Raw genomic sequence first — 21851 nt, forward strand, 5'->3', positions numbered from 1 at the left:
ATCCTAGATGTTTCTAAATAGCTCAGGATAAATAAGCATATCTGTATCGATCATCTCAGTCCCCCCCCCCCCCCCCGCCTCATTATATTTTTGGGCAGTCCCACTGATTTGAAGAATGTGTGTGACGCTCATCACAGAGGCTTCTTGTTCTCCTGCATTCCTTCATTGCATTACCTGATTGTATTTTTCTCCCCCTGCCCCTCTTTATTTTAGAGTTAAAGGGCTACACTATTATAGCTGTATATCATTTTAGAACTACACTTACACAAAACATAAATGAAAGAAAGGAAATAGAAGTAACATGCAAGACTGCAAGTATAAGAACGATAGGACAGACAAACAAGAGAGGTATTGAATTCATAGGCGAGGCAGGCAGAGGGAAGAGAGGAACCACAACACAGCTTAACTGCACCCCAATCAGGAGAAATTAATAGTGTGCAGATCAAGGTAGAACTGAATAGAGCCAAAAAGCCAGGGCATAAATGGATGCAGAATGGAAAAAACCCTCTGCATTACAGTGTATGAAATCCTGTAACAGAGTACTCAGAAATTCACCAGAGCATTGGGCAGTCCAGAGGAGCCTTACTTTGATCTTTTTTAATCCTTGTACACTATTTCTCCAAGAATGTTTTTCAACTTCTATTTTTCCCCTTCTAGTATGCACTATAGCTACAATCATACACACTCTTGCTCACAAATATATCTGACAGTGTGGTTTACCTGATAGATACTATATTACTCTGGAGCAGTCATAATAAGACTATTTCAAATAAAATGCTCCAAGCTTGTCATCTAAAAGGAGCATATTTAAGAAACATAGGAAGCATAAGCTAGCACCTGCCATTCCTCTTCACAGTAGATCGTAAATTGTGTATAACTGTATGTGGCAATGGATTACAAATTATATCTGCCATAAATTTGGGTATGCATTTGCATTCTGCTGTATTCAGCAGGGGAATTCCAGCATTTTGATGATGGTAGAATTTGATCCATTGTGTTCTATAGAATCAGTAAGGGCTTTTTATTGTGTAATCCAGGTTCCTACCTCTCCTATCCCTTTCCTTCCCTCTTATGGTGTTTTGTTGTTCCTTGTGTTATCCAAGACATAGCCTACTGGGCCTCTTCATTGGAGATTTATTACAGCTCATTTCTGTCTACCTTTCTTTAAAGCCAGCTGAACATACCCAATGCTCTTCCTCTATGGTAAGATCTAATAGAACCCCATCCCAGCTTCTGTGACACAGTCCTTGACCTCCTAATACACTCCTTATTCTCTTTCAACCCTTACCACTCAGGTTTCTGTTTCCAAGCCTAGCCTAGTTATCTCTGCATGACGCCACCATGTTGTCTATCCGTTTGTTGAGTCTGGTGTTCACATGAGCTGTTGATTATGCTGCACATGATCTGTATTTCTTGTGCCTCCTTGAGCTTTCCTTCAGTCAAGTTAACTGTTGTCCTACCTTCTAATGAATTATTACCAAGAGAGAACTGGAATCCTTTTTAGATTTCTTGTTTGTTAAGTAATGAGCTATAGAATAATTAGATCAGCTTGCAAAATGAATTAAAATTACCAAAAGGCCCATATTCATATGCAAATAGGTTGTAGAGACTGATCCGAACATTACTCTAGACTGGACAGCTCTCTTTAGGCAACCAGTTTGCCAAAACTGGCATTCTCAACAGCCCCCTCCTGCCTAAACTCCTATTTTGTTTCTGGTCACCAGTTCACCCAACTTACAATCCTGCATTTGCTATGCACCCTGCTTGGTGCATTCTATCAAATCTGCTACTGGGGGCGGTGGTGCAGCCAAGACTAAAATAGTTGCCAGCTCTGAGCCTATCCATAGGCTCATGTTTGTTCATACTACCATTGTAGAGGCCACAAATGCAGAAACTATGCCTGTGAGCTTGCCTACCTTCTGGGGAACATGTATCTTCTACTTAATTATGACCAGATTAAACTTATTAATCACATCTGCATTTTAGGCTGTAATAACCCTGCGATTTTTTTTGGATGAATTTGCCTGAAATTAACGGAAAGTGTTTACAGTTTCCAAAGGGAGAAGGAACTACAGATATTCAGTTAATGAGACATGAAAGACAGATTAGGTTCATGTCTTCCTTTTACATTTTCCTCCACCTTACTCTAGTTTTGACTTCTCCTGGGTTTTTTTTTTTTTTGTGAATGGTGGTAATTCTCAAAACGCAGCCACATAGGGATTCTACCAGCCTTTTACATGTGGATATGATATGATACCACAATGATACCAGGATTGTTTTAATCCCGAAAAAATCTGGCTTCAATGACATTACTGTGATATGAATATCTGTTACTTAGTGGAAGAAATTTACTGACACTGAAGAAAACTGAATCCCAACAATAATTCCACACTGCCCATTGAACTTGTTTTTTAAATTTTTGCAACTCAAAATAAATTAAGTTAAATTAGAGGTCATAATTGCTTAATGCAATGGTGTATAACACTGGATGCATTATACCAGTCCCTTGGGATTGCGGTTTGTCTGCCCCTGAATACCAAGCATTTTCTTGGCCACTCTAGAACAGCAAAAGTGTGATTTCCAAAATCAACTATAGAACATATTGAAAAAGTCAAAACTAACCAACTTGTTCTACAAGCTTTCTGAAAATAAATGCACTCCACTGTAATGCAGCTCTAGATATGGAAGGGAGGCAAAACATGGATCATGAGTATGAATGAATGTGAGTATGAATTCTAAGAAGTATATGAATACAATAACAGAAAAATACGTGTTCTGTGATTTCACCTCACAAAATATGTACAAGTGCTAATTCTGAGCTCTTAACAGGAAATCAAAAGGTCTGTTCTCTCCTGGTATACACAGTGGTGAGTAGCTAAGATTGGTGTCTGTGTGCGTGCTGTGTGTCTGTTGGGCAATCTGCACTGTTTCCTGGTCAGGTACTTCTTCAATATTTAATTTCAAACTCTTTAGTTTTATTGCGTTGGCAAAGGAAAAAACAGAATAAGAAGGAAAGGTGCTATTTCCTCCTGTGGCATCTGGTAGTTCATCTGGTAATCCAGTGCCCCACCAGCATCTTGCTTGACAAGAAATATTCTCACACAAGCAAAAGCAAACTGGCTCAATCCTACTCAGTTAAAAAATGCTTGGCCTGGCAAAAGGAATGGCCATCCTAATCACAGGCCATAGGGAATTTGATAGAAAAGTGAAATACTAAGGGATAAGGATGGAGCAGTGAATACAACAGAGGCCAGATTAGTTGTGGCGGGGATGGGGACTCTAGGGACGATTAAACAGTCGCACGTAGGCCAGAATAACTGTCCCTTCATGCTGTGGGAAATGCCCAGGGGTCATGGGAAATGTAACCAAGAGAGTTAGGATGAGTGAGCATGTAGTACAAAGTTATAAAAACACAAGAAGTGGTGAGGTTGTCAGATCCTGGATCTTTCTCCACTGGCTTTCTCCCTTTTTCTTTTCTTTTTTTTTCTTCTTTCTTTCTTTCTTACTTTCTTTTGGTAGTACAAGCTTTATTGAAAGTGACACTCCTTTCAAGTACAAGCTTTGGAACTGCTGCTCTTCCTTAGATAGTGCTGATTAAATATATCACAAGTAAATTCTAATTAATACTTTATTGTTGCACATACAAACACACACACACACACAAAGTATTATAGGTCTTATCAATATAATTCATATATCTACTGCTTCTTGCTATTTTGCTATGCCATGAGCTGCCTTGGGTCCCATGCTAGAGAAAGTTGTAGGGAAAAATTTTAGAAGTAAAAATGCTATTCTTTATGGCATGTTTATTTTGTGGTGACCTTTGTCTTGCCACTTCAGCCAAAGTTTTCAGATAATAGCAAAGTAAAACATTTCTGTATACAGTTTCTGCTGGATCTTAGTAGCTATGTTTCATTTAGCTGAATGCTTAGCTCCAAACTCTCGAATCTTGAGGCAACATCAAAAATATCCTCAAGTCATGGGAATCTCACTGGGCAAAAACATTGTTTTTGTTTTCCCACAAAAACATCTTCAAATTTCAGTCAGCATGTTTCCCAAAAAATAGATGGTCTTTGAAAATACCTTATCCTTTTTCCTGTTCAAGTATTATGTTTGAGAGAAGAATAGGAAATAGTGGCATATCTACTCATTTAAATTAGTAAGAGAGCTGAACATAAATTGCTCAGCTGATATTTTTGGGCACACTCCTCATTATGGGTAGGTTATACATTCAGGTCTGACCACTTGTGCTTCACATAATTGCAGTCACATCAACAATCATCCTACCTAAGATAGTGTATATACAGGGTCCTCCTAGGCCAATCTATGCTTGCTATCAGAGGCTTTAAAAGTCTGCTATTCTGTCTTCCTTCTTCATAACTGTCCAAACAGCAGTAGGAAATGTGAGTGTAGTTTAGACATACAAGAATTTATTCATTAGACACTATGTAAAACATTGTCTGTGAAGTAGATTCCCAAGTCTAGTAATGCCAAAGTAAAACAGATTTCTTCATGCTTAACAGTCCGTTCATAGATCTCAGCCATAGGAATAGAAGAAACAGAGCCTTGTATTTCCAGCAAGATTCTCAACAAATATTTCTTAATAAACTTAGGGGAACCAAGATTTTGTATAATCAAGAACTCCTGAGAAATGAGGAAAGAAAAAACAGCTTTATCTTGAAGTCCTAGAAGACAATCAGAGGGTTATCTGAACATCAGAGGTTAGTAGATTAGTTGTCTGTAAGTCAGGGGAACAGTGCAGTGAGCTCTTCCTGTGAAATAGCATTTTCTGTGGCCCAGGGTCTGTGTTCCTCATCTGCTGTTGTAATTACTGCCCTCTGTGCCAATGGGTTCCAGAACGCAGAGGAAAACTCTCGCATCTCAATCACGTTTTTCCGACTCTTCCGTGTGATGCGTCTGGTGAAGCTCTTGAGCCGAGGGGAGGGCATCCGCACGCTACTGTGGACCTTCATCAAGTCCTTCCAGGTATTCCTTCATTCCTCTTTATTTGGATTTGCCTTGGGACATGGGTGAAATTTGTGTCACCTCCACTCCCTGTTTGGCATTACACATTTATATAGGGATCACCAGAAATCCCCCAATAGCTCTCAGCCTGGAGAGTTGGTTTCCATGCACAAGTATGTAAGGGGTAGGGTGAAAAAGTTGGCTTTGTGAGACAGATTTTCTGATTTCTAAAATTTGTAAACTCTCAATGCAAAGTGCTAATTTAATATAGGCCCTAATAAACATGCTTAGAAAGAAAAATAGTTATGGAGCATTTCATAGTAATAATGTTTTATATTAAATATCTTTTCCCTCCGTCAGGTCAGTTTCTTGACTTGAGGAAAGATGTATATATGGCCCTGGTAGAAGTTAGCTTTCTACCAATGTCCAAAGAGCCAATGTCCAAACTCTCATGTTTCTAGCATATCTTAAAGACAACGTAACTATGTTGCAAACACTAGCCCTAAATATATGAAGATGGTCAAATGACCATCTGGGATCACAACATGACTAAAGTAAACATGTCCTAATCGATGGCAAACTCACCAAAGGAGAAAAATGTATCTGCTCTTTTTAAAGAATGTCATTTTTTAAAATCAAATTTATAATCCCAAAGTCATAACCTCATGATCCTTCTCTTCAACAAAAGATCTTTGATCCAAATCTAAGCTATTAAATCTATTCTTCAGCATGCCAAATCTAATTTTCTCCCCTTTCCATTTTGCCCCTGGTCTCTTACTGTCATTGGCAGTTCCATCCTTCATTTTTTAATGATGTGTGTGCATTTTTATGATATAATAATAATAATTTATTTCTTACCCATCTCTCCTCATTGCTAGAGGAGGGTTACATATGTGCATAAATACATACACACAGCCACAGCCACATATCTATCATAAAAAACATAATAGCTGTAGGTGAGGAGTCAGCTGTCAAGGAGAATGAAGACAGTTTCAGGCAGTCATTGCATAAATTGTCATGATTTCTGTAGTCAGTGAGAATAAGAAAATAGTAAACTTTATTGTCTAAATGGATTATAAAAAGGACAGAATTTCCCATTGGCACCAGAGTCCATAATATATTAGACTTCTCTGGACAACGGAATTATCCTTTGTAAAACTCTGCATATTAATGGCACTAAATAAGTTAACATAGCAACATGTGAAGTCAGGCACCCTCACCAACTCATCATTTATTGAGTTAATTAAGATACCTAGTTTTAATTCATAGTTACACTGAAAATGACAGATGACCTGGTTTCAGAATATTTTGTGTTCTTATTCCTTCACAGCATAAATTTTAAGATTATTTTATATTCCTAACTTGAAAACTTTTAACCCTAATGTCTACTAACAAATAAAACATTAGGAAATAGAATGCCTCTTAGGTAGGCACACTTACTTTTTAAGAAAAGTAGATCATGCCAATTAAATTGCATTGTAACTGTTTTTGCACTCAGAAATGTTGAAATCAGAGATATATCAACAAGATATACCTGTTTACATTTGTACTGAAGATAGGGAGAAACTTGACATTCTCTGAGGCTTAACTATATACAAAAATATAATTCCATATGATACTATCAACAGTAAGCAGCATTTCACATATTTTTGGAAAGAAATATTACTGACAGAAAAAAACCATACAAAGAAGACTTAATGATGAGATATGTGAGGTAGTATGGTTTTGTGTGATGGTAGAAGGGTAGATGTGACAAAATCAAAGATAGAGAAGTAGAGGCATCTAGTGGAAAAAATAATACATTACAACAAAACCTTGTTTTTTTCTCAGAGTGACTGCTTTAGTCAACACATTTTTAGAAAGGTGCTCAAGTGCATCCTTATATCCACTTTTTAATAAGTTGTCATGTCCAAAAATAAATTTATACACTTCTGAGGAGGTAAGATGCATGCAGTTCATCTCCTTGTGGAATATAGAAAAAGAGATGGATTTACTGTTTCATCAGTATCTTCAAGCGTGAGTGGGGATTTGAATTTGAGTCTCTCTAATGTGACTCCAGTATTCTAAATACTATACAAGGAATGTGCAAGATCCCTTTTTGGGTGTCATAACACATGAATGAAAACTTAAATGTAAATGCATGTGTTTTATTGTACAACAATACAGGCAGAAAAAGCTACTCTTGGCCTCCATCTCTTTCCCTTAGGTTCTTTCAGTAATACGGGGATTCATGGGAATATTCACATTTTCTACAAACCAAGCTGTATGATTGAGTGGTAGACTATGATCTGTTTTTTTCTGTTTTTCTTCAGGCTCTCCCTTATGTGGCTCTTTTAATAGTGATGCTGTTTTTTATCTATGCTGTTATTGGGATGCAGGTAGGTGTCTTCCCAAGACGAGTGTTTTGCCATCCAAACGTATGTATAAGCAAACAAGTAGGACTGGCAGGAAAAATATCTTTTTTTCCTTGAGGGTTATGACAAGCAACACAAAAATAAGTGCAAGTAAAGAGAAATGTCAAAAATGCCGTACTGATATAGTTGTGTCAGTTGAACTGTAGCATTCATATTAGCTGTGTCGATTCATATCATTTGGTAAGAGAACATAAAATACAGTACTGTCTTTATTACCTTACATAACAAATCAGTATTTCCCAATTTTTGATACTGTGTACCCAGGCCATTCAGGACAATTTTATACCTCCCTGCTACTTGTCGATACTAATTCAGCTACAACCTACAATGTTACAAAGTTATGTGCAGCAGCATACAAAATCCATCAGGGGATTTTGGTCCCAAAGTTAACTGTATATCCAATAATCATCTTCCTTGATTCTAAAATTTGCTGATAGACCTGTTCATTGTATGTTTTTGCCCTCCTTCCCCTTCCGCTCCTTCACCCCCTATTGTGCTTCAGTATTTATATTTACATTTTAAATGTACTAAATGTACTAAGTTCGTATGAAAATGTGAGTTTTCGTTCCTGTGCTGGTCTATGACCAAAATAAATGATTTGATTGATTTGATAGCTGCAGCCACTTTTTATCTGAAAATTCATTGGTATACTTTGCTTATACCTGAAATTATTGGCTTTTAGAGTTGGAAATGTAAGCATCAGAGCTTTGAAATAAAACAGCCTGTATTATTAAGGGCACCGTTGTGGTGGGAGATATATCTGTTCCTAGTTTCAACAGAACTGTTTTATTGCAATTCTATCTTCTTCTTTTTACCAGGTTTACTCTGTAAAAAATAGAATTAATGATGCAGTAAAAGAGTTGTAGTGCAAAATAGAGAAAGAGGTGGGCAGGAAGAAACAGGAGCCAGCATGACGTAATGGTCTGAGCACGGGAATAATAATAATAATAATAATAATAATAATAATAATAATAACAACAACAACAACAACTGGACTATGACTCTGGAGTCCAGAGTTTGAATCCTCACTCAGCCATGGAAACTCACTGTAGGTGCCCTTAGACAAAGCACATTTCCTCAGCCTTATAGGACAGGAAAGACAAGCGCTCTCTGTACATATCTCGTCAAGCTAAAAATGACTTGAAGGCATGACACAATAACAACCACAAAATGTATTTATTTATTTACTATATTTATACCTTACCTTCCTCACCCCAAAGGGGATTCAGAGCAGCTTACAATAAAAACCTATTCCCCTCAAATGTGCAAATAACACCAAGTAGCTAAGACTTAAGAAAATAAAATCAGGATTCAAGATAACCTTATAGGCAAATACTACCAAAAAGAGTTTCAAAAGGGATAAATATAAGATACTATGCAGACTAATGTACAAATTTAGCAGCAGTATTAACTGACTTCACAGCAGTACATCTAAAAGTCTTTCCCAATGGCATGAAGACTGTTATATGTTTATACCATATGTTTAATAACCACATAACATAAAAAGTGATTCAGACTAGAATTGAAAAAGGAATTGGGGAAGTTTGAAGCAACTTTTTATCAGACAAAATACATTTTTTGTAATTATATAATTTTTGTAGAGTAAAACAGACATAACCTAAGAGTTTCCCAGTTAAAAGATGATGGAGAAGAATTCATCTTAATTATCTCCTGTTATAAAAAGCATTATGTGACCAAGTAGAAAAAACCCAAATTCAATATGATAGGTGAAGTTGTTCAAATAAAGTGTCAACAAATGTGATTACAGGAGAGATACTGTGTACTCTACATTGCAGTCATTTCAACATTCTGTGATTTAATGTCAGTAAAATATAAATGTGGTATAATGTATTGAGTGTTTAATTGGACACGTGAGGAACCATAGTTCAAATCCCCACTCAGCCATGGAAATCTATACTGGGCACATCACAAACTCTCAGCCTCAAAGGACGTCAAGGGCAAATCCCTTCTGAACAAATTCTTCCAAGGAAATGCCTTGGGATCACCTTAGGATCATTGTAAATCAGAAATAACATGAAGGCACATGGCAACAACAAAACACAGGGAAACTTTTAAGCTTAACAATTCCCATAATTTTGTGTCTAAATTTTAAAAGACAAGTGAAAACTTATAATGTGGATATAATGTCAAATATTGTTTATCTCGGGAAACAAAACTATTGCCAATCACAAAGAATATTTGAACTGCCTTCATACAAATCTTCAGAATAACCAGGACTAGTATTATTAACTAGAAGAGTATGAGTCTGTTTAACTCCAGAGGGCTACAGATATAAAGATCCTTGAAGGACTTCCTTTGCAAATCAGTTTTTCTGCTCTGCTGCTTAATGTTGCAGAAAATTCATGTATTTCCTTCCCTTTAAAAAGCATGACCAATTTACACACTGAAGGATAATAGCAGCCAAGACAACCAGTAGGATATTCTGGACCCAGTTCATGTCCAAAGTTCAGTCAGATAATCTGTAGACCTTGCACAAAGTAAACAAAAAAAATTTGAAAGGGGAGTGCCAGATTATCGCTCATGAGACAAGTTTCTCTCACCCTATTGTGACACACCCAATAACCACCAATGCACAGGAAAACTTGTTTTTTCCCCTTCAAAGGCAATACACAAGATTTGCAGAAAAAATGAAAGATAGGTTGCTGTCCATAAAGAATACAGATGTTGCACAGACAATGAATACCCTTCAGCAGAAGAACACACAATAGCTTCCTCTTTGCTGAGCCTTAGATCCTTATCACACTACATTGTCATAGTGTGTAACTGCCAAGGCAACATCTTACAGAATTCTGGAGTTTAGTGCAACCCAAGAGCTCTCTGGCTGAGAATTCTGAATGCCCCTCTCTAAACTGCAAATCCCTGAATTGTATATAATGTTGCCCTGACAATTAAATGGAATAATAGCACTAAAAGAGTATTTTCACTGTCTTAGTATGCTCCTTAAATTCCCTACAGCACTGAAAATATTCTCTAATGCTTCCAAACACCAACTAAGGGACATAAAGATATATGTTTGCCCCCTAGGAGTTATTTCAGATTCAGAAGAGGCCTATTTTTTAACAACAGAAAGTGACCTGGAAGTCAATGGAGCTACCTTGCTTTATACAATATACAGAACTTCAGACTTAAGTGTAATACAATATCTATAAAATCTTGAGCATCTCTGCAGTTGACGTGACATGTTGGGGGTATTGATGCAGCATGTACATTTGCTCCCACCCTCATACATCAGTACAACCTTTCATTAAGTGTGTGTATGTGCCTGCAAATACTGAGGATAAATCCAGATTGCATCTTTTCCACAGAACTTGCTTTCCTCCTGCTTCTCATAAGATTAATTTTAATAACTTGTGAAGCAGAAAAAATCAGAATGTAGTCTTTATTCTTACATAAATTAAAAGTAGAGCTTAAGCAGTTATTACTTGTCACAATAGAATTTAAAATGTAAGAGCGACCAAATAAGTAATTTACATGTTTGAAAATAACAACACTCTAGGGCTTGCCGAACAAGTTCCGGAATAGAAAAAAGGAAACTCATATGTGCTTTCAGAGTGCTAGTTTCATGTCTTTTGGCATAGAATTAATAGAACTAGTGCAGAATTATGCCTGTATGGATTCTCAAGTAAAATACAAACTCTCAAATGTGGACAATTCATTTACTCTTAACCATGCTCTTACATAGCTCCTGAAGACCTGTATGGACAATGTGGTCAAAAGAAGGGATTTCTTACAAGCTTGCCTAAACTCACACAATGATTTATGATGAAACATGTTACTTATGTTCTAGCATCCAGAATTCATAACAAAATTTCTGTAATTTCTTACTCTTGTTAGATATTTATTTATTTATTTATTTACAACATTTCTACCCTGCCTTTCTCTAGCCCAGAGGCGACTCAAGGCGGCTTTACAAGATAGTTCAGTTTTTAATTATTGCCATTAATGTAAAGGATGAAAACACAATTAACTGTATAGATGAAGCAAAACTGAATGTACTATTACATTTTTAGTGAGGAAGTAGGAAATGAGGCTAATCATGAAAAAAATTAGAACAGCTTTTAAAGTGATCGCTTCTTTCACAATATAATATATTGTATGAAGCATAATCTTACAAGCTTCTTTTTTACTATTAGGTGTTTGGTAAAATTGCCCTGGATGATACCACAGATATCAATCGGAACAACAATTTTCAAACTTTCCCTCAGGCAGTCCTGCTGCTTTTCAGGTTGGTTGCAAAGTATTCTTTCACCTTTATTTTTAGAAAGTTATTTACTATTTGTTTAATCAAAGATACATTATGCCTTCCTATGATATCCTACCTCTAATCAGATCTGGTACTTCCAAAATAAATGTACCTCAGATTGCTTGGCCTTAACTTCATAGAAGCCTTTGTATACAACTAGCACAAGTCTCTATGAAAACAATCTATTTCTTTCACAGTAGCCTTCTAGTTGAAGAAAAAGAGAGGAAGAAAACGAAGTTAAAGAGGGAGGCAGATAAAGAGAAAGATCCACCTAGAATTCAGCTGGCTTCAGTCATGTCCAAAACCAGCATGTGGTCCTCAGAAGATTACTCCTGGGGAAATGCTCCCCTTTCCTTATTCCTATACCTGAGCCAACTAAAGAATACATTTATTGTCAATATAGAAAACTGTGCCTTGTTGCAGGCTTACAAAGAACATGGCTTCTGTCAGGTGGTGAGACAGAAGTTAGTGGTTGAGGTTTTTTAGACCCATTCACTGTAATAATGAAGTTACCTTCTTCCCACTACCATCTTTTCAATAGATGTGCTACAGGGGAAGCTTGGCAAGAAATCATGTTGGCATGTCTCCCAGAGAAGAAATGTGACTTTGAATCTTTGGAACCCAACAACTCTTCTGAAGGCGAACATTCCTGTGGAAGCAGCTTTGCTGTTTTTTATTTCATCAGCTTTTATATGCTTTGTGCCTTCCTAGTGAGTATCTCATGGTAGTTTCTAAGTGCTGTATTTTATCTTAGTACTATAAGAAGCCACTACTGGTATTTGTCTTTATAGCTCAGTATTGGTAGTGCTGACAGGTAGAACATCCAGGACCATCTCTTTTAATATTATAACAGAGGAACTGCTCTAGGTCCTTGATTGTTCTGATTGCCCTTTTCTGCTCTTTTTCCAGCTCTTATGATATCCTTTCTTAATTGAAGTAACCAAAACTATACAAAGTTTTCAAGTGTGCTCACACCATACATTTCGATAAGGGCAATATGGTATTGGTAGCTATAGTCTCCACTTCTTTCATAAATACGTCCAGCATGAAATGGGTCTTTATTACAGCAACTATTCACTAGATTGGCATTGAACCATTCAGCACAATCACTATCTCTTTCTTGATCAATAGCAAGATAACATTGGAAAAATAGGGAGGGGTTGCTCAAATCTGCATAACCTTTCACTTGCTACACTTGAGGACCTTATCACAGTAGACTATCCATCCACTTTAAATGTTATGGCTGCCTCCTCCAGAATTCTGGGGTTTGTAGTTTAGAGAGAGAGGCCTTTAAATTACTTGGCCAGAAAAGTCCTGGGCCTCACTAAACTACAAACCCCAGAATTTTGCAGGGGGCAGCCACAGGATTTAAAGTGGAGAGATACTCATTTGCTAAAGAGTCAGTGCTCATTTGTTCAATTTACAGATCCTTTTGAAGCTCTTCATAATTCATTTGTTGAATCCATAAATAATTCATCTCATTGCCTGCCTCAAAATCAGATAATTTACGAACAAGAAATAATTGAAGGATCCCTTAGTTTACATCATGTGGCCCTCCAGATATTGTTACACTGTAACAAAAGTGAACTGGCAGCCCTCTCATGAGACAATATAATGTACAATGTATTTACACTTAGTCATATGCTGTTTGATTTATGATTTGGTTTATGTATGTATGTAAAGCACTGAATTTTGCCATTATTTTTTGTAAACCGCTTTGAATCCCCCCAGGAGTGAGAAAAGCAGTATATCAATACTGTAAGTAAATAAATAATACAATATTCGTGCTGCATGGCTGCAGTGCAAAACATGTCAATTTGATATCACAGATATTATGTACATGGAGTAATATGTCTTTCTCTTCCAAAATGGTTACGTGATATCATTTTTCAATAAAGGAAAAGAAAACATGAATGATTCTCATATACTATTAGAATTAATATAGTGCCGTCAATGCATGAAACATTTTTTTCCTGTTCTTGTTTCTTTCTCTGCAGATCATTAACCTTTTTGTAGCTGTTATCATGGATAATTTTGATTATTTGACAAGGGATTGGTCAATTCTGGGCCCCCATCATCTGGATGAATTTAAACGGATTTGGGCAGAGTATGATCCTGAAGCTAAGTAAGTTCCCATCATGTTTTACAGATAAGAATTATATTAACTCTTTGTTCTTGCAAAGATTTAGCCTCCTAATACCAATGCTGCAATATAGTTACAGCTAAAAATAATAACCAAGCTACTCTCTTTTGTCTGAGAACACAAATCTAATAAATCTTGATGAATGTTCTCATTACAGAGCAGATATAGGGTAGATTCAGAAACTTTGTTTTAAAAAGTATAGAGGTGTTGAATTTCAGCAGTCTTTTGCATTAATGTTTCATTAGCTCTAACAGTTGTCCTTATATTAGCTGTGATCGTTGATCGCTTCAAGCTGCATTTTGATGGCAACATACCACCTTGCCCCCACACACATAATTGTGCATTCTTGTGCATTTCCAAGTCTACCATTGGAAGACCTGAAAAAGAGGATAGCATGAAGAAGGCAAGTTGGGTGAATTTCCAGATGACCACTGGAAAAAAAACCCCGTTATAGTTATACAACCGGTCTTCATTGTAATATCTAGGAGAATATCAAAGGTTGCTACAGAGAAAGCTGTTATATGTACCCACAAAACCTAACTTCATTAGGCATTGGGGTACATAACAGGGCCCTTTCTGAAGATCTCAAATTTCTGGCAGGTTTATGTGGGAGTCGGTCTTGCAGATATCCTAGCCCCTAATCATGTAACGCTTTGTATGTCAACACTAGTGCCTTGAATTGGTCTCGGAAACAAATTAGAAGTGAGTATAGTCCTTAAATGGTTACTATTATCAAGAAGAAACCAAGATTACATATCTTCTTGTTCAAATAAGAAGCACCTACATGCTCAGAGCTTTGTTGCATAGTTTAAAAGACATACTAAAGCTAATATTTTAAATCTTAGAGAAGGAATCCAGCTTCTTTTTTTCCAAAATATCTTTCTGTGTGTTTATGCTTAATGATTGGAGATGTTGTATTTTAGGACATGTACACAAATGTCTTTTGGTATTGCTTACAGAAGAACCTTTTAATTTTATAACAATTATTTATTTATTTTATTATTGTAGATATTGTTGATTGAACAACCATTATAATTTAACAGATTTCAGTTGTATTGGAAAATTACGTATCTTTTCTGTCCCACTGAAATTTCTTTTTCTTATTGATGTACAAGAAAACGTGAAGCTAAATTAGATTTAGCACATCTTTTACTATTTGATCTTATAATCACATTCACTTCTGGTAATTATTAATTTACTGGCCATGTATACTCCTGTCAACAAAAATGTATGTTTTGTCAAAGTGATGAGGAAGAATAACCTGAAATGCCTTTGATTTTGCTAAAATCAAGGCTCACAAAAAGCCATAGATCCTGAACTGGAAATTAAAGTCCCACTTTGCTTCTTCTCAAGGAGGCACTCTGTGGGGGTCAATTAACAATGTACTAAGATCAGACAGGGTTTGTTGGTTTATATCTTTGCTTTCTGTCAATGATAGAAACAAATCAGCTCATGATATGAATAAAAAAAATGTATCCTTAAACATGCAAATAAACATATTATCACTTTGAAATAACTGCATTAAAAGCCATTTAAAAACACATTGGTTTTCCAAAAGTGCATTCACATATGATAGTCCTACCTTAAATTAAAGCTATTGTCAAGTTTAATATCATATTCCAAGTGCAGAATATAAAACAAATAAACACAAGCAATACATATGTGGAGCATTTTTAAAGCTTTCTGGTTTAAAAAATATGGAATTTGCATGTATTCTGATTCCTTAGTAATAGAAACACCAGATCTCATTTTATATTACAATAGTACATTGTAGTCAGACAACTAAGTACAGCATATTTCTAATTATGGCATATGTGACAGATTCCGTTTTCATTTACTTATAGAGGACGTATCAAACACCTTGATGTGGTGACACTCCTGCGTCGAATACAACCTCCATTAGGTTTTGGAAAACTCTGTCCTCACCGGGTAGCTTGCAAGGTATGATGTTGATGTTTCCGGTAATAGTTTCTAGCTCACGTTCCCCAGATCTTGCTGCATTATTCCTGACCATAAGGCATCCTGACTGGTAATGGTGAGAGCTGCCAGCCAACATCTAACCAGTTTGATTGGGAAATACTTTTCTATAAAAACCAGTAACTATGGTTAAATTCTGGGTTTAAGATATATCTATCTCTTGAGCCATGTGCTTGCTAACTGCACTAATTCTTCAGTTGCTTAAGGCCATTTTTGTCTAGAATTGAGCACATCACTAGTAATGCTGCCTCTTCCACATTTATGACAAAGTTTGCCCTAAAAGCAAGTTTGGGTACATATTCCTTAGCTTCTGTGTCCTGACCAGAACCTGCCCCTTCTTGTATGGGGAAGCAAATCACAGCAGGTAAAAGACACAGACCAAGCATTCTTCTCTAGCCAAGGTAATATCAATGGGATTAATGCTGGTGGGGAAGGAAGCCAACACTATCCAAATAGTTCCAGCCACCTACGTACTAATCATCATGTCTGACAAACCTCCAAAGCATGTTTAGCTGTTTCCCCCTGGCATTATGTATTTTTTATTTATTTCCAAAAGAAAGAAATTAGCAACCAAAAAAAAGTATTTTAAGAAAATAATACAATGGTAACAGTGTTTCTGGATATGACAGGCATACAAATTGTGGGACACCAGATGCTATCAGGTATACCCACAAAGCAGCCTCTGTTATTAGATTTCCTATCAGATTTAATTCTTGCAACTAATAATGGATCAGAAGACTAAGAAAGGACTTGTAGGAAGAAAATCTGAAGTACTAATAATTATAGAAAATAAAGGTTCAGCCTTCCAATATCAGGTATATTATATGGCCCATCTTTGGCCAACATCCTTGCTGCTTTGCTGAAACAGAGAAACAAAATTGGATTGGGCCTTCTCTTCCCTGGTAATATAGTTGTACTTTGTATCCCTTTGGTTGTAATCAATATTTTTTTCTTATGAAACAGATAATGGTATCTTAGGAAACAGCTAGATAAAAACCATTGGTCGATTATTTATCATAGAGATGGAAATGTAATACGAAAAGGCAAATATTTCCATAATGAACATGTGTAGATCAGTGCAGAACAAATATAGCTCAAAACATCATGCTCACCTGAGACAAATGGCTATTTCACCTAATCACATGAAAGAGGCTCACGTCATCACCTTGACTTGAACCAACTACCCGTTGACCTTTTCCTCACAGAATTGTCATCCTCACGACAATTTTTATAATATTAAATCAATACCAGAATTTACTTTCTTCCTTCTGTCCAGTCCCGTTTTCTTTTATAATAAACTATTACTTTAATTGCCTTGATTGCAAGGCAGAAAGGTGCTTTGTATGTTTACTAACTGTGCAGTGTGAAATTAATATGAAAAGCTACAGGCCATATCAGTAACTATGGTCTTTAATTATGGTTCAGATGTAGGCACTCAGGAAAATGCACTTACTCTTTTATATCATGAAGTTTAATGATGCTGAAAAATGTATCAGGTTCAGAAAAGGAAGAAAGTAATCATTACTAGTGAAGTGCCACAATGCTTTCACTTCTGAATAGAGCATGCTGAGTATATTTGATGTGTCCTGAACAGTTCTGTGATCTCCTGGTAAATCATAGCAACGGAAAAGATAAGTAGACTATAGTAATCTTTGAACTAGCCCTGAAATTGATGAGAATATTCTATGTTGAAACTAAGCATCATTCAATATCAAACTAATTCCAACTAATAACATATTTCCCGGTTTCTTTGTACTCCTTTCCTTCTCCCACAGCGCCTTGTCTCCATGAATATGCCACTCAATAGTGATGGGACAGTTATGTTTAATGCAACTTTATTTGCCCTAGTCAGAACAGCATTGAGGATCAAAACAGAAGGTAAGGCATTTAAAGTCATCAGATGCAAAACCAAGTGCATCTATCCTCCTTCTCCTTAAAGTCTAAGTATACTTAAGTAATAATATACAAATTAACTGAATTGAATAATGTCTTACCTTGACTCAGTGGAACTGGCATACTTGGTTCTATGATGTGGAAATAGGGAATGGCCCCCACAAACAGGAAAGCTCATTCTGAGGAAATGCATAAAGAATAGCAAACTTCCTTCTGTAATTGAAGAAAAGATGAATGACTTTCCCTCCCACACTATCCACTCACAACCCATCTTCCAGTTATTCCTTCAATGGAAATTTGCTTTGATGGTGACAAATTCAGAATGTGTTTTTCCCAGATTCTTTTTAAAAATATAGCTTTGGGAGAATCAAAATTGTATTCAAAATATAAAATTGGAACATTTACATTTTAATTCTTAAATCACAATAAACCACAAGTTATTGTTATGTTAAAGTTCACTTATTATATATTACACCCTTGGGTCTCAACTACAGATGTGAATATCTGTTTATTTCATTCTCACATGAAAAAACAAAAACTGGTTTCCCCCAGCTGAATAAGATAATAAGAGTTTTTTCAATTTTTTCTATGATTTCTATTTAGCATCTTGGAAATATATTGAATTAATATATTTTTACTTTTTCCAATTCATTTTACTATTAGATTGTTATCCATACATTGTTATCCACTTTCTGTGGATTAAGGAGACTATAAAATAAAATAAAAACTAAAGTATTTGAAGATGAATCATAGAACCAGTCAGGCCAAAATGACCATTATTTTGAGGCTGATAGGAACTAAGTCATTTTTCTCAATTTTTATTTATTTATTTATTTATTTGCTACATTTATATACCACGTTTCTCCCCCTATGGGAATTCAAAGCGGTTTCCAACATTATAAAGGCAAAATTCAATGCCATACATACATGTGAAAACCAAAAGATAATAGCACAACAATAACATATAACTATAAATTAATCTAGCCAAATTATAACATAAACATAAAAGAACAATTAGACATAAAGCATAAAAAAACCATTGACAATATAATAACATTTGTATTAAAAACCACCAATATGCAACATAATTTAACAAGAGTTATTAAAATCAATGTTGATTCCCATACAGATGTTAACAGGTGAGAAATGATATTTTTGATAAAGGTTGCTTTGCTTGATTCGTGCTCTTGGATTTTCACATTTTGGCCTGCATTTACAAAGCAGTTATGTATTGATGAGGTCTGAGGCAGGAAAAAAAAAAGAACTGTGTTTTTAGTGAATTACTCATGCAACTACTTCATTATGGAGATCTACTCAATATTCATCCACCTCTACAAAGGATAACATGATAAAGTACTCAGGCCTTGCTGTATAATAATCAGATTATATGCAGAAGCTTTGAAAAAAGCCATAGACGTTCTTCCTGAAATGCCTTGGCTGCTCTTCAGATTTCCTCTTGCACTAGATGCTCCTATATCTGTGTTATAGATCTATTATAAATGTTATTTCTAGCTTCATCACCTTTATTCTAACAACTAAATTGGTTTTATATGTCACGGAGTGATTTACATATTTCTTATCCAACTCTAACCAGCACTGCACATTCTCAGATCCTCTAGTGCAGAACTTTCCAACCTTTTCATGCTGGTAACACACTTTTTAGACCTGTATCCTTTTGTGACATGGTAATTCAGTTTAACTAGCAAACTGAGGTTAAACTGTATAAGAGATACAGACTCAGAGATAAATTGTACTAATGAAATGTATGGGGCACAATGTATCTCATGAAAGCTTTTCATTTATATTCTTTAAAAATATATGAGGTATTGCTTATTTTGTATAGACCAGCTTTTTGCTTTTTGCACTTACGACTCTTTTTCATCTGAGATTTTTTTTATGTGACCAAGGCTATATAAGTATATAAACTAGATATACAAATAACTGATAATAAATAATAAGAAAATGTTTTTAAAATAATTTTGTGTCATTTGTAAACTTGATAAGGTTTTCTCTGTCATCAAAGTCATTGATAAAAATGTCGAAGACTAATGGCTCGAGGATACAACCCCGAGGCAGCCATTTGATGATGACTCTTTGAGCATGGTTTTTGAAACAATTATGGATCCATATGGTGAGGTTCCCATCGATTTCACATATAATCAGTTTATTTTCTCTGGTAGGTAATTTAGAGCAAGCCAATGAAGAGCTGCGTGCAATTATTAAGAAAATATGGAAACGCACTAGCATGAAACTGTTGGATCAGGTTGTGCCCCCAGCAGGTGGTGAGTACAGCTTTCTTTCATCTCTGTATTTAATAACACTGTTTAATCTCTATGTGTAAATTAGAGTAAACAATTGCAGTTACCCCTGAACAGAAAACTGGAAACTAGATGTTATGATCAGACAATTAAGATGGCTTACTGGACACGGTTATCTATATCTATCTATATGTCTATATAATAAAAATGAAAATATGTTTGTATGTATGAGATTTCCAAGATGGTTCTCACATCCAAAGAGCCCTGTGACTCCCCCCCAACAACAGATCTGGACCAAACCTAGCACACAGATCCCCCTGACCAACAGAAAATACTGGAGAGGTTTGGGAGGAATTAACCCAGCATGATGGGAGTTCCATCCAGAAAACTCTGTGAGCTCCACTGATGAGGGATCAGGACCAAACTTGGTACACAAACTTGTCATGACCAACTTTAACTACTGGTATGAGGGCAATGATAGGATGATGGAGGATATAGTTCACCCATAATAAACCCCACCAACAATTAATCCGGATCAAACTTGGCACACATACCCACTGTGACCAATTTTAAACACCGGAGGGGTTTGGGGGCAATGACTGAGAATGATGGGAGTTGTAGTTTACCTATATCTTTATGCATTTTCTAATAGGAACATTCATAAAGTCCAAAACCAAATAAGGGATATTTTAATGTTTATCCCTTCAAAATTCCTAACTAGAGCATCACTGGGTACCAAAGGTAGTATATAATAAATAAACTATGGATCTCGACCAAACGTGACCAACATGGAAAAAAATAAAGCAACTAGAAGGAAAACAATAACAGTATGAAAGACATCTTCAGAATGAAGTCAACCAGATACAACATTTGGATTACCTGAAAAGACAGTTTTCATTTAAATTAGTAGGCATCCTGAAAGAGATAGAAAACTTACAAACAGTTGGAGGAGAAGCATTTGCGGAACTGCTTACCACACAGCCTCATGAAATTGAGAAACAGCTTGATTATGTCCACATAATTAATTTAAATTACACCAAAAGGAAAAAAGTCCTGAGAGATGTAGTTGTAACCTTTGTTGAAAGAAGCCTGAGAGACTTGATCTACAAATGGCAGCAAAAAGATCCCATCAAAATAAAGGACAAAAGAATCATTATATTGGGAGACTTATCTCCACAAATTATTCAGAATATTTATTTATTTATTTACCATATTTATACCATGCCCTTCTCACCATGTAGGGGACTCAAGGCGGCTTACATATATAGGCAGCGATTCAATGCCATACGAACATACATAGTAAAATAAACATATACATTAAAGCATTCATTAAAAACATATCAAATCTTAAGTAAAGGTAAAAGTTTCCCCTTGACATTAAGTCTAGTCGTGCCTGACTCTGGGGTGCCCATCTCCATCTCTAAGCCGAAGAGCTGGCGTTGTCCACAGACACCTCCTAGGTCATGCAGCAAGCATAGAGTGCCATTACCTTCCCACAGAAGTGGTACCTATTCATCTAATCACATTGGCATGTTTTCAAACTGCTAAAACTACTTATTTAAAATCATGCAATCCAATGTCACAGTCCATAGCCATTCCAAATTGTCACTGCATTACTCCATATTCCCTTATTGCACAGGTAGATCACTAACCAAACACCTGGTCCCACATCGACATCTTTAGCCTTTTCCTGAAGGTCAGGAGGGAGGGGGCTGATCTAATTTCACTACGAAGGGAGTTCCATGGCCAAGGGGCCACCACTGAGAAGGCCCTGTCTCTCTTCCCTACCAACTGCATCTGCGAAGGAGGAGGGACAGAGAGCAGGCCTCCCCAGAAGATCTTAACCTCCTAGCTGGCTCATAGAGGGAAATACGTTTGGACAGGTAAACTGGGCCGGAATCATTTAGGGCTTTATAGGGGCTAAAGCCATGTTGGGT

At 36.2% G+C, this 21851-nt stretch overlaps 1 protein-coding gene across 15 annotated transcripts in view; it reads left to right on the top strand.

Annotated features, from left to right (window-relative positions):
• CACNA1C (calcium voltage-gated channel subunit alpha1 C) overlaps positions 1-21851 on the top strand; it is a 527762-nt gene that overhangs the window by 483004 nt on the left and 22907 nt on the right. For all 15 annotated transcript variants that reach the window (XM_060776701.2, XM_067469287.1, XM_067469279.1 and 12 more), the window contains 9 exons: positions 1171-1203; positions 4858-4986; positions 7278-7343; positions 11534-11625; positions 12185-12353; positions 13641-13768; positions 15631-15727; positions 17539-17641; positions 19837-19938. In XM_060776701.2, the coding sequence (XP_060632684.2) occupies positions 1171-1203; positions 4858-4986; positions 7278-7343; positions 11534-11625; positions 12185-12353; positions 13641-13768; positions 15631-15727; positions 17539-17641; positions 19837-19938 (919 nt within the window). The remainder of the gene's footprint in view (positions 1-1170; positions 1204-4857; positions 4987-7277; positions 7344-11533; positions 11626-12184; positions 12354-13640; positions 13769-15630; positions 15728-17538; positions 17642-19836; positions 19939-21851) is intronic.

This window comes from Anolis sagrei, chromosome 5 (assembly GCF_037176765.1).
Source record: "Anolis sagrei isolate rAnoSag1 chromosome 5, rAnoSag1.mat, whole genome shotgun sequence".
NCBI lineage: Eukaryota > Metazoa > Chordata > Lepidosauria > Squamata > Dactyloidae > Anolis > Anolis sagrei.